The sequence below is a fragment of the Archocentrus centrarchus genome, chromosome 16 (genome assembly GCF_007364275.1).
Source record: "Archocentrus centrarchus isolate MPI-CPG fArcCen1 chromosome 16, fArcCen1, whole genome shotgun sequence".
In the NCBI taxonomy this organism is placed as follows: domain Eukaryota; kingdom Metazoa; phylum Chordata; class Actinopteri; order Cichliformes; family Cichlidae; genus Archocentrus; species Archocentrus centrarchus.
In genome coordinates this window covers 7810827-7824274 of record NC_044361.1, presented here as the reverse complement: position 1 = coordinate 7824274, position 13448 = coordinate 7810827, and the positions used below count along the sequence as shown (strand labels likewise).

The 13448-nt window shown below is 40.7% G+C and overlaps 1 protein-coding gene across 1 annotated transcript; it reads left to right on the top strand.

Moving 5' to 3' along the window:
- The first annotated feature begins 8910 nt into the window (after positions 1-8910).
- Positions 8911-13366, top strand: LOC115794980 (sialic acid-binding Ig-like lectin 5). Its single transcript, XM_030750707.1, has 8 exons — positions 8911-9102; positions 9724-10125; positions 10338-10649; positions 10730-10993; positions 11660-11932; positions 12213-12315; positions 12402-12567; positions 12662-13366. The coding sequence occupies exons 1-8, from the start codon at positions 9060-9062 to the stop codon at positions 12815-12817; spliced, it is 1719 nt and encodes a 572-aa protein (XP_030606567.1). The 5' UTR covers positions 8911-9059; the 3' UTR covers positions 12818-13366.
- The last annotated feature ends 82 nt before the right edge of the window (positions 13367-13448 follow it).

Genomic DNA, 13448 nt, shown 5'->3' with positions numbered 1-13448 from the left:
TATCAGGTTCTATTTACAAATAAAGATGGATGACTGTGTGTGTTGTGTTATTGAGCAGAGTGCTGGGAAAAAATGGCATTAACTGGGTGTGCTTGTGTAACTACCGCTTTTGCGTTAATCTTGATACGACAGCGTCCGTCATCACGTTGAAAGGACGAGCCAGCAAAGGCTGTCTTTATAACTCAGCAGTAACTGTTGGCCGTAACAACGCTGAAACTGTGCGAGTATTAACCCGGCTGACTGTCTCGCTCTCTCTCCTTCACTCGTAACCTACGAATCATCAGGCCGAGAACGAAGCAGTTGCTGCTTCTGACGTCATATGTAACGTGATTTTTTTTTCATCCTGAAGCAAGCTTCGAAGCAGTGGTTACATGGAGTTGGAAGCCCAGGGTTCGAAGCACGTATCGAAGCTTTGGTTTCAAACTCTCATCACTACTGCTGATCACCTGTCGCTCTGGTAATGTGGCCCCAAAAGTTGCTCAAAATCCTTTCAAGTGACTGTGCATCGCGGTCGTACTTTTGCTGAATGTGTCATTTGCGTCACTGGAATCTTTTCAACACAAGTGTGATAAAACAAGTGAACACTAGATGGCAGTGTGTTCATTTATTTATTGTAACAAAAGCTTGATTAAGTTCAAATTCCAAACTGCCACATTGTCACTTAAAAACACTTGAAAAAAAAAAAAGAAGGATGATCAGTGCTTGAACAATTAGAAAAATTTTGATTTGACAAAAAACAAACAAACAGACTTAATTTGTCATGAAGCATTAATCACAAAGAAAATATTAATCCATTAAAGTTACTCTTTGGTTCTCTGACATTTTAAACATCATGAGCATGACATCAGTTTAAAATCATTAACTCTCCATATGATTAAACAGAGTTAGGGGTGCTTTTTTTTTTTTTTTTTTTTTTTTAGATATTAACTCACCCCTCAGGGTTTCTAGGATCTCAAAAAATATAAATCCTACTTTCACAGGTTGATGTCAGAATGGATGAGGTAACTCATCACTGTATGGTCATTTTCCTTTAATCACATCTACAGTATAGAGTTCAGCAGCTCCTCAATCTTTGTTTGGAGCTCCTTGGCTTTCTCTGCATTCTTTCCTTTCTCCACCGTTCCTGCCACCTGGAGTCCCTTCAGCACTGACTGCAGAGCATCTGCGTTCTTCACGGAGTCCATCTGGTCTCTGTCGACCTGGATCTCTTCCACCCAATCCAGGTACGCCTGAAGTAACCCGAGATCATCAACAAAATTTGCAATAATCCTGAGTCCCGTGCGGCGTTGCTCCAGCTCCTTCAGTCTTTTCCTCCCAGTTTCTCCAATGTCATTTCCAACAATACTGTAGAAGGATAAAATCACTGGTTAAAGTCGTGGTCCTCAAATTTTCGGGTATAGCCTCTTTTCACAACTCTCAATTTCTATCTACATTTAAAAAAAGGCTCCAAATTGAATTTCAGTGCATTAAGGTCACCATGATGGCATCAGTATGCTCTTGTTTATGATAAATGGACTAGTTCTTATATAACGCTTTTTTACTCTGTCTGAACACTCAAGGCGCTTATACAACATGTTTACTTTTACCCATTCATACAAGCATTTCCATATGTATCTAAGCTAAGTGCTTTTATTGTCTAACATTCGCACACATTCATACTCCAATGCTTGCATTGGTGAGCAACTTTGGGTTCAGTATCTTGCCCAAGGATGCTTTGGCATGCGGCCCGGAGCAACCAGGAATCAAGCTGCCAACTTTCCGATTGGTAGGTGACCTGCTCTACCTACTGAGCTACAGCCAGCCCAAGAGCTCCCCTAATGTACCTTAATTCCATATCTTCAACCTGGTTGCTCACACCCTGCCTGCACTGACTGTATGACCTACCCATAGGACCACCCCACACTTTGAGAAGCACTGGGTTAATGCATTAACTCACACAAGATGGCAGTGTTATGACATTGAGAGCTGATGCTGGTTTTTTTGGGGAAGGGTAGGGGGTTAATCTTACGTCAGTGTCTTCAGAGAAGTGTTTTTGCTGAGACAGTTTACAATGTTTTCTGTTCCTCTCTCTGTGATGCCGGTGATATCCAGATAAAGTTCCTCCACAGTGTTGTTGTGCTCCAGAGCATTCCACAGCTCGTAAACCCCCTCAGGACCGAGGTTATTGCCACACATACTGTACACAAAAGCAGGAAAAATGTAGCCACATCAGACATATTTTTTGCATTGTTTATATAAAGGAATGTCAAGGTTTTTGCAGGCTTTGAAAAGTCAAGGGAGAAAAGCACTGCATTCATCTTTCAGAAAAAGCTGTTATTGTTAACTGAAAGAGAAGTCATTTTTGTAATTTGCAAATTGTAATTTTTTTCCATTATTCTCTGCCAGTTTTCAGGGTCCAGGAAACATTAATTGATTAATCAATCTGTAAGGAATTCTTGTCTATATATATATATATATATATATATATATATATACAGTATTTTTTTTTCACTCTACATAGTTTTGTTTAAAAAAGGCAGTGAATTATACACTATTAAAATGTATTAAATGCTGCATCAGGGCAGCACAGTGTCGTGGTGGTTCGCACTGTTGACTCACAGCTAGAAGGTCTGGGTTCGATTCCACCTTGGCCTTTCTGTGTGGATTCTACATGTTCTCCCTGTGTCTGCGTGGGTTTCCTCCCACAGTCCAAAGACATGCAGTTACGGGGGTTAGGTTAATAATTGGTGACTGTAATTTGCACATAGATGTGCATGTGAGTGGTAATGATTGTCTGCCTCTCTGTGTTAGCCATGCAACAGGTTGGTGACATGTAGGGGAGAGTGGGGTAAGATGAGCCACTTTTTACTTACAGACAAAATTAAATGACACAGGAGTACAATGAAAACATCAATTCATAATTTGGATTGTTGTCTAACAAATGAAATTATAAGAATGAGTCTATAACAAACAGCTCTGGAAATATGACATCACAAAAAAAAAGTTTTCCAGTGGCTCAGTTTGCCCCAGGCACGGGGTAAGTTGAACCAGTTCACAGGGTAAAGTGACCCGTCTATTTTTTCCAGTATTAAAACAGACGTGATTACCATTTTAAAATTGATAAACCAAAAATGAAAAATGAGCAATTTCCTGTTTATTAATTTGTCAAAAACAAATGGAAAACAAAAAAAAAATTAACCTTTATCTGATTTCATTTAAGTGCTTAAAAAAATAAAATTCTGGATTTTAAAAATCCGGTGTGGAAATTTTATTTCTCGTTTTTTTTGGTGAATTTTAAACATTCTTAGCATAATAGCTCTTCTGCAATGTGAAAAAATATGGCTGACAGTTATTGGCTTTTGGCAGGGGTAAGTTGAGTGGTTAAACTGAATTGAACCACTGGTTCAACTTACCCCATGGCGTTTGGCTCACTTTGCCCCTTAGCAGCCATTTTGGACAAAATGGTCCAGTTTAGCTAATAAGTCTAATCTTTAACAAAATGATTGACATGGTCCACCAATCCACCAATATATACCATGGATAATAATACCTTAAAATAAATTGATCTTGATATAATTTTCATTAAATATGAAATACTAAAAATTTACTTCGACAAGGAAAAATTGGTTATTTGTGGAAAAATCTTACCACTTGTCACATGTACTCCTGCCTTTTTCAGTATGATTGAAATGATGTTTGCCACCTAAAAGCGAGGTCTCATGACCCTAGACAAGCATAGTTGCTAATATACAGGGGGTGTTGTTGTATAAGCGCCTTGAGTGCTCTTACCCACTGGCTCATCTTACCCCACTCTCCCCTACAGGGTGTATCCCACCTCTTACCCTATGACAGCTGGTTAGCTTAGCTACTTCCTGTTTTACTTCATCAGTTTGTCTCTCTCGTCTGTATTATGTTTAGTTTTACTTCCTGTTGTTTATCTAAATTATGTTGAGCTGTGTTTCCTTTTCCTGCTGTTTCCACTTCCTTTGTGTATTTATAGTCTCTTAGTGTGCTTTTATTGCATCAAACTGTGTTTCTCTCTTGTCAGCACCTAGTGTGGATTTCATTAAGTTGGAATTCTGGGCATTGTTGGCCACAATAAAGAGTTTTTAGGGGTTTTTTGGGTTAACATTTGGGTCCAATCTTCCTGCATTTCATTATGCAGCTATGTAATATATCCAAGATAAATATGTCATTGGAATACAAACAATTCAAATGGTTAATATATAAAACCTAAAATAGTAACATGCTAGGTTCTAAATAATAATGCATGTTTTTCACGAGTGTTGTATTGAATATTTTTAAATGACTTACAAGAGCTTCTTCACTTGGCACTCATTTGATTTCAGAACTGCAGATTCTAAAATAGCTGCTTTCCTATCCAGGCAGTTGTATCTCAAACTGAAAGAGAAAAACTTTTGGTTAGCATTTTTTGGCAGTCTTACATGTAAGGGGGCTTGGATTCATCCCGGTATGCATTAAACAGAAGGCAAGGTTCACACTGGAGGGGTTGCCAGTCTATCACATCACAACACACACAGGCAAGCATGCAGGCACGGGGCATCAAACAGCTGGAAACCTCAAACTCCAACTTATTTTTTTATTTTATTTGAACTGTAGTATTTTCTTTTCAGTGAATATAAAATGAGCTACTCACTAGAGAGATTCACATCGATGCAGAATTGGCCTCAGTCTGTTGAGTCCTTGGTTTCCAATGTTTGAATAGCCCAAATTGAGCTCCTTCAGGTTGTGTGGAGAAAACTGCAGCACATAGTGTATTGCTGCACAGTCCACAACACTGAGCTTCATTTTAAACAGGTTGAGTTTTGTGATCTCTGGTGCTGCAATGCTAGTGGTTTCCTTCATGTGGAACTCCATCAGACAGTGGAGAAGATTCAGGGCTACCTGGTTTTCCAGCTCTTCATCTTTAAACTGATCTTGGAACCACAAACCCAGTCTGCTGGGGATGCTATCCTCTTGCTCCATGGGAGAATGAATAAGACCCTCCAAATGACCTGTTAGCCGTGCTCGCAGCATTCCCATGAAGAAGCGTGTGAACATTTGGAGGCTTTCCATCTTATCTGTGTTATGGTGTACATTTTTCAGGGGTGCAGCAGTAGAGGATGTTGGATGTAGCCCAAAGCACCAGAAGTCCAGAGCTTGGATTATGTCATCCTGGCTGCGGAGGTTGATTGCACAGTACAGGGCAGCCAGATGCTCTTGAACAGTAAGGTGGAAAAAAGAAAACATCTCCACTGTCTCCTCTTTGAGAGGCTGGAGAATTTGACAGAGAAAAGTGCTCTGAACATCAGCAGGTGTGACGCCGTAGTTCTCCAGATCTGCTCTATCGAACATTATCTTCTTCTGTAGAAGGTTTTCGTAAGCCAGTTTCCCCAAGTTTGTCAGTTGTTGTTGAGCCAGAGAGAGAACCTTGGATCTAGGTGCGCTTCTCTCTGCACTCCCTTTCAGTGCATGGTGTTTGACTGCAGTAAACAGATAGCAGAAATAAACCTCGCTTACTGTTCTGGGTGGGTTTAACTCTAGAGACTTTGATTCACTGACATTTTTAGTCTCTGAAGAGAAGAACTCAGCCATAGCAGTGCAGATGATGTAGCAATAAAGAGGGATGAAGGAAAGCACGAACAGGTTGTCATTGTTCACAATGTAATCGTAGACTTTTCCAGCAACTACATTATCTTTATAAAACTTGGCGGTATATTCCTTCACCTGGTCCTCCTCAAAGCCCAGCACCACACAACATCTCTGGAAGAAACGTTTGGGAGCTTGTGTAGATGGCCTTGTTGTAATTATGATGGATGCTTCTGGAAGAAGACTTGCCTTTATTAAAGCCACTATCAGCTCTGACACTGGTACCTTTGATTCCACATCGATGTTTTTGTCCGGAGTGCTCCAGTCCAAAGGGAATTTAAATTCATCTAAACCATCTAAGATGAAAAGCAAAGAGCTCGGTCTGGTGAACAGGTCAGGTAGAGCCTCCCTCAGGTATCGGAACTGTTGTCCAAGCAGCTCCAGTAAACTCAGTGGTTTATCAATTAGATTGAGCTCTCTGAAGCGCAGGTCAAAAATGCAGATGAATTCACGCATGGTCTTCCCAATTGCCCACTCGTAGACCAGTCTCTGTACTGCTACACTCTTTCCTATACCTGCAATACCCTTGACTTTAACCCTTTTAGGGGTCCGTTCCGATGGTCCTTGTGGGCTCAGCAGATGGCAAGGCCGGATACGCTGGCAGGCCTGGTGGGCGTAGATGCGAGCACGCCTGCCCGCCAATGCAAAGTACTCATGTTGGCTGCTTTCAACTAAGTCATTATCCTCTGTCACAAAAAGGTCGGTGTAGCGGATCTCAATGTGAGAAGCTGAGTTTGAAGCCTCTCTATTTCCCTCCGAGTAACATTTTAACTGCTCTGTGCGTTTCAGTAGGGTTGTTTTATGGGCAGAAATGGGAACTGGAATAGAAGATGGAGATATTAAAAAAATCTAATTAAATTATTCTTCAGTATTCTGTGAGATAAAGATTTTGACTTCACTAACTCAGTTGACCTATTTCTGGCCTACCTCGGATGCTGGACAATTTTAGACTCCTGCAAGGTTTTGGTTCTTCTTTAGCTGCAAAGAGAAAGTCAGATCTCTTTGCTTGATTGCAATCATTGGAACAAGTCATGGAAAATTGCATGAGCCCACATTTGTCTTATGTCAGTTTGCATTTAAAAGGGACTGATGATGGTAATTTCCCACTCCCACCTTTATGTCAAACTTCTTTAGAAGTTACAGTTAATTTATCCTATAATTATGACAAATATTTTTATCATGAAATAGTAAATTCATACCTTTAAATTCAGTAGCGAAGGAGAATCCTTTGCTCTTTCCTTTGAACAGTTTAGCAATGGGGCTTTTAGGCTTCTTTTCTGTTGATATCACAGGATTCACGAGGTCAGTATATGTTTTTGTTTTAGATAAATGTCAGATTGACAGATGGCTGTGCTGACTGAGCATTTTCACATTCCCGAGATTCATCATCAGAGAACCATGAATACCTGTACCAAATATGGTAATTATCCATACATTGGATGCTTCATTAAGTAAACTGAAAACTTGGAAGAAAACTTGAGGCATCGCCAAAATCAGCAAAATGTATCTTCTTTATGATAAACCATCCAATAATTGTTGGGATATATCAGTGGCCCAAATCATGGACACATTTTAACTTATGATAGCTGAGCTCAGTATTCATTATCTGTTAACACTCCTTCTTTACCAGATCCAAGACAAAAATCTTGGCAAAGCATCAAAGCTGATTGTACCCTGCTGTTAATCTTCTTTCATGTCTTTACTCACTAGGCTGTAAAAGCTCTTTTGTTAATAGACCCTCACATTGAACTCAAGATTGCAAAAAATGTAATTCACCTTTTCATTAATATTAATTACACCTGTTTATTTAAAAACTACCACAAGCACCCTAAATAAAACTCACCTTGAACTTGCACAGGTACAGGTGTTGACTTACTGACTGCATCGTTCCTGCAGTGTCTCTCAACCCAGACCTGCAGATCTCTGCAGTAGTAATCCTGCACGTCCCTCAGCACCTGCAGGAATTTTTGGCTGCTCTCCTCTGAGGCACACACTGTCTCCAGTGCCTGGGCTACAGCATTGGAAGGTGACCTCTCCAGCAAAGACAGGTAGCAGGCAGAGGAAAGCACCTCAGCATCACGCAGCCAGCGCAACAAGGGCGCCGGATGGTCACAGGTCCAGTTCAGCAGTAAGTCCCGCTGAGACTGGAGTAGCTGTCGAGCTGAGTTCATAACTTCTCATAGTACCGCTTACCTGCCAAGAGAAGAAAGAATGCTATGCTATGAGGATTAAAGCTTTAATTTAATGGCTACCACACTCTGTAGCATAACAGAAGATACAAACTCTGATGTTACACTTCTCACACTTACACCAAACTGCATTTGTACACATCAATAACAAAAACGGTGCCTTCCACATTTACTTAAACACATACCTTATATGTGTTTTGTAGTATCTTTACATCATGCAGTGGTTTTAAGCTTCATCTGGTGTTGCCATTGCAGTCATGAGTTTTGGCATGAAAGCAGCTTGCAGTCTGTCTTAAGGAGCGGGGAGGCGCAGGCAGCAATTCAAACAAGCTTTCAAAGGGTCCATAGTTCAAACAGTTGAAGCCTTTGTACCTGAGTCTGATTACTCAGTTTTGTTTGATCCTGCAGAAATATTTCTCTCAAGGTGCCAGTGACAATAACTGCAACAAAATGAAGAAAATGTTAAAGCTGTTGATGCGTAGTCTGAGCAGAATATCTGCTATGTGACTGCTCAGTGCATGTAAATTAAATTGCTAACATTAATATATTCAGTAAGATAATGTTCAATATGAAATATGTGCATCTACTGTACAACAGTAGAGAAAACAATTCATGTTTGAATGCTAAGATTTCAGCACGAAACTTCCCTTCATTTTTCTTCCTTTACATAATAAGGATGACCTACTTATACACATGCAGTCATTTATTGGCATTTGGCATGGCAGTGTATCAGAGAAAAGTTAATATTCAAACTCTGTTTTCCCATGCACTTCTTATCACAGCGTCTGAAGTTTGGTTTGGCTGGTCCGTACAGATAGAGGAATCAGAAATGTATCAGATTTGAGTTGCTAGACGCTTTGAGGAACTGGCCAACAGCATGAGAGTGACTCACCCATTGTCATGTGCTGTCTCATAGTTGCTTGCTGAGGTCTTTCTTTCCTTTGCAAACAATTCCTAGTTTCAGCACTTCAAAATTTATTTTTTTTTGATCATTTGTAATGTCTAAATATTTTAAAGTTGTAACTCCATCATTTATTCATTTTTAAACAACACCGCGAGCCATGAGGTTCAGCCTGGTGAAACGAACAAATATAATGAACACAAAATTGATACTGGAAGTTTGAGGGGGGCATCACAGGAAGACATAGTACTAGTAGCATAATGAAATGATCCAGCTTCCTCTTTGCTCTTTTGTTCATTCTTCCCTGTCTGTGCCGGCAGAGCAGGGTTGCAGACATCAACATGCATGTGGACACTGTCTTCCTTGTGTGTCCCCTGATTTTTGGTAAGTAATTAAACAAATTATTGATGATTTTAAATGCTTTTGCTTTTCTTTTCGATGCATTTCAAGAGCATTTTTTATTATGTAAGGACTTCCTGTGCTTGATTCCACTGGTAGAGATTTATTTTATTTAATTTTTGTGTGTGTGTGATTTTTCTGTAAAATGACATGTGCTGATGGAAATTAAATATTAACACATTGGATTTTATTTTTTGTAAAAATGCTATGCTTTTTATCTTAATTAAGTTAAAGTAAATATTGAAATAATTACTTTAAAAATATTTTTATTGTTTTGACTACATAATATACATAGAGGGAAAAAAATCTGAGTAATAGATTGACTGCAGAGCTAAAACTCCTGTTACCCCCTTCCCCTTTCTAAATATACAACTGTTGCAAAATGGGTTTCAGTGTGATATTTTGAAGTATAGCATTTAAGACGACCTTTCTACAACATCTCACAGAGTAATTCTGCCACATCTTCTTGACTGAAAGTAAGAAACTTTTTAATCAGCCATCAACATGGGAAATTGTATTTGGCTTCTCACTGGTCATAACAGAACTGTGCTTCACGGCCATCAAACACTGCTTATTTAATGATTTTTCTGTGCTCCATTACAACAGCAGCCTTGTGGAGGGGGGTCCAGGCTGTCTCCCCTGTACCTTCAGTCCCTGACCGTGTCCAAGCTCTGGTGGGCTCCTGCGTTGTGATTCCCTGCTCCTTCACTCCTCCAGCCCCTCATCCTGCCAGGGGGAGGAAACAGAGGGTGGATGTGCGGCTGAGGTTCAGAGGTGGTGGCCCTTTTTTTCCTCTTCGGAGCACCGCTTTTAACAGCCAGGACAAAGGCCAAGTGAGCAGAGATTTCCAAGGCAGAGCATCCCTTTTTGGCAAAATCGCAGAGGGCGACTGTTCAGTGAAGATCGAACAGATCAGGGAGGATGACCCCCAGGTGTTTGAAATTTCTCTGAAGACAGGAGATGACTTACTCTGGGGGAAGCCTAGGAGCTTCAATCTGGATGTTATTGGTGAGTGGCGAAAACAGTGCCCCTCCTCTTTCTACTCTTTTAAACTCTGATTGTTTTTTTGACATGGTAAATATTACATAGAAGAGTCAACAATCTCATTCCTGTACGGTCTTTGCAAGAAGTGCTTCTTTGTGCTTACTGTTTACTGTTTTCAAATCAAATGTACTGAGCTGATAAAGCATCACAGTAATGGAGATTTTCCTCCTTGACAGACACACCTGAAGCTCCTGTCATCAGTGGCCTGCTGTCAGCCACAGAAGGGCAACTGGTCACCCTGAACTGCTCTGTCAACTATCACTGCCCCTCCACACCTCCTGCCCTGCAGTGGATGTGGGAGCGGGGATCCCAGCTGAACAGAACTCAGCCTGGGGAGCAACAGACACTCTACCCAGATCCCCATAGACAGGTTTTACTGGCCTCTTTGACCTTTACTGTGACACACCCGGTAAAGCCCAGGCTCAGGTGTGAGGTCATCTTTCCAGGCCCCAAAACACTGTCCACTTTGAAGGATCTGCATGTGACATGTAAGTATAGTTTTGGCTAGTTTCTTTGTGTTCCTTGGATCAACATGAGCTAAAAACTTTTTCCCTTTTGATGCTTTTAGTTCCTCCAAAAGACGTGAAGATTCAAGTCCAGTCCTTGACAGTGAAGGAGGGGGCCAGTGCGCTGCTGGTGTGCTCATGTAAAGCTGACCCTCCAGCAACAGAGTACCGCTGGTCCTACACTCAACATGGTCGCACTGTGCACCTCCACCAGCGAACGCACACAGTCCGGCTGTACAACGTGACTCGAGATATGAGGGTCCGCTGCTCAGCTCAGAATGCAATTGGTCGAGGAGAATCTCAGTTCACAACTCTTAATATACAGTGTAATTCTACCTCTTCTTGACTCTCTGTGATTCCCATACATGTATTACATATGTGCTCTTGTTTGGTTCCAACCACACTCCAGAGCAGGCTGTGACAGGACTGCACCAAAATGAGATGGAGAGGAGAAGCTGACAAAGGGCTTCAAATGATTAGTTTTAGAAAATACACCTGTTACTAAGAAAAGCCTTTAAAAGGATTTTATTTAACCAGGTGCTCCTTTGAAATTAAAATCACAAGGTTACAAAAATATAAAACTGAGCATAACAAAAACAGACAAGGTGTAAAATGAAGGGAGAAGAAAACGACTACAGGTGCATAATTCAAATCCAACTTACAAGTAAGAACTGAAATCTGGACTTTGAACTCTCCCAGGGAGAAAAAAAATCATTTCATTTCAGTGTTGTCTGGAGGTTATTCTATGACTGGAGCACAAAAATAGGAGAAAAGAGCTTCTGCTGTACAAAATTCTGAGCAAACTGTGGATAGACTGCAGAGCAGCCATTTGGAGAAGCAAAAATTGGAACAGCTGTTGGTAAATTATAAGCGATTATACAGATAATACCTTAACCATTATGGATTTGCAAATAAAACAGCGTGCCAAGACTGTAAAGTTACTAATCCCAGCCAATAAATAGTGAATAAACTGTTGTTTTTCTTTCTTCCAGATAAGCCAGCCATCATCCAACTTGCCTCCTTCTGTGTTGTAGAGGATTCAGAGGTGGTGTGTCAATGCTCTGTCGACTCTAACCCCAAATCTGCAGTCACCTGGAGCGTTAATGAGACTGTTCCACCTCAAGATTACAATGTGTCTGTAACATCAGAGCCCAATGCACTAACAGCTACTCTGAGGGGCAAGATGGACAAACCTCAGAAGGTGATTTGCTTTGCTTTCAACGCTCTGGGAAACGACTCACTGGTCTTGCTGCAGGGAAAGGAAGGTGTGTTCAAAGCACTGCTTTTCCATACTAACAAAGACAACAGCTCTGCCCCTTGTTTATTCACTCTGATGCCCTGTTTGTGTGGAAACGTCTGAGCAGTGTGCTTCCAGCTTAAAATCACAAGTAGAAGAAAACAAGCCACAAAGAAAAGCTAGTAACTTTCTTGAGCTATGGGTGTAAAATCTGATTTATCTTGCACTGAAGTTTGAAGATCATGTTATCCAGTAATGAGATAGATACTATATGCTGATCTGCTGCTGGTCTTGTGGTCAACATATAGAAACAACCCTTTTCCTGTGGCTGATTTTACCTGCTGTCACCATCGTCTTGGTCATATCACTTCTGGCCCTTCTTGTCTACTGCTGCAAAAAGAGATCTAGAAAGTATGTACAGAAACATTTTCCTTTAAAAGTTTACTCTGATTGTGTCACACTTGCTTGTTATGAAATATCTGTTCTGCTCCTCTCAGGCATGTTCTAATAAGACATCCCGCCATGTATCCTGGAGGATTGGAAATTTATCAGGACAGGATGCCCCTATATATCAATTGCACAGAAGTGACTCATGTTTACACTAATGGCAGCTACCAGCTTGTGTACCAGAACTGCACACCTCTTTTTGTCCATACCAAGCAGGTATTTGATGACCTTGATCATTCAGAGTAAGGTTTGTGAAGAAGAAATAGTAAATCTCTCTTTCCAGTGGTAACATCTGCTCTCCTTTTTTCAGATCCGTCCAATGGGCAGAAGAGGTGGGGAGAGGCGAAGAGGTGGGCAAGGTGGAGAAATTAACCAAAGTGCTGGTCAGGAAGTCCGAGGCCGAAGAGAAGTGCAGGGTGCTGCGGTGGCAGATTCAGAGACAGGCATCTACCTGGAGATTCTCTGAGCACAAAGCTACATTAAAGTGACATTAAATTTTGGAGTCATACTGGTTGTTATCCACATGTTTCTGTAGTTCTTAGAGTATTGCAGACATTGTAAATCCATATATGTACATATGTCATTTGCATTTCAGAACAGTGCACTCTGATCTGGGGTTGGTCCTTCTTTCTTCTAGTTTCCACACACAACAGTTTCTGCCATTGAGTGACAGTGATGTGTTTCTTTGCTCTTCATAAAAAGGAAAAAAAAGAAAGAAAGAAAGAAAAGGTTTGATGAAAGAGTTTTCATTGTTTTGACTGTGAAGCCCTTGAGGAAAAAACCAGACCCTCAAACCTGATGTAGTCTGACCAGTCAGCTGCATTTATAACAGCAGCTGGAGCCTAAACGTGGTCCTCGGGATGCTTTAAAAGTTTCTCTGGAAGGAAAGAGAGCAGCTCCAGCTGTGATGAAATTTATAAGATTCGTTACATCAGCGATGACTCTGTTGAATTAAGCATACCTGAAAGTGTTTCTAGGACTGGAATTTCAAAACTTTTTTTGTGACTGTTGTTTTACTGGGTTTTCACACTGTTCATTGAATATATATTTAAAGAATTTAATTTACTGTAAATGCAAAGCTACAAAAAAATAATGTG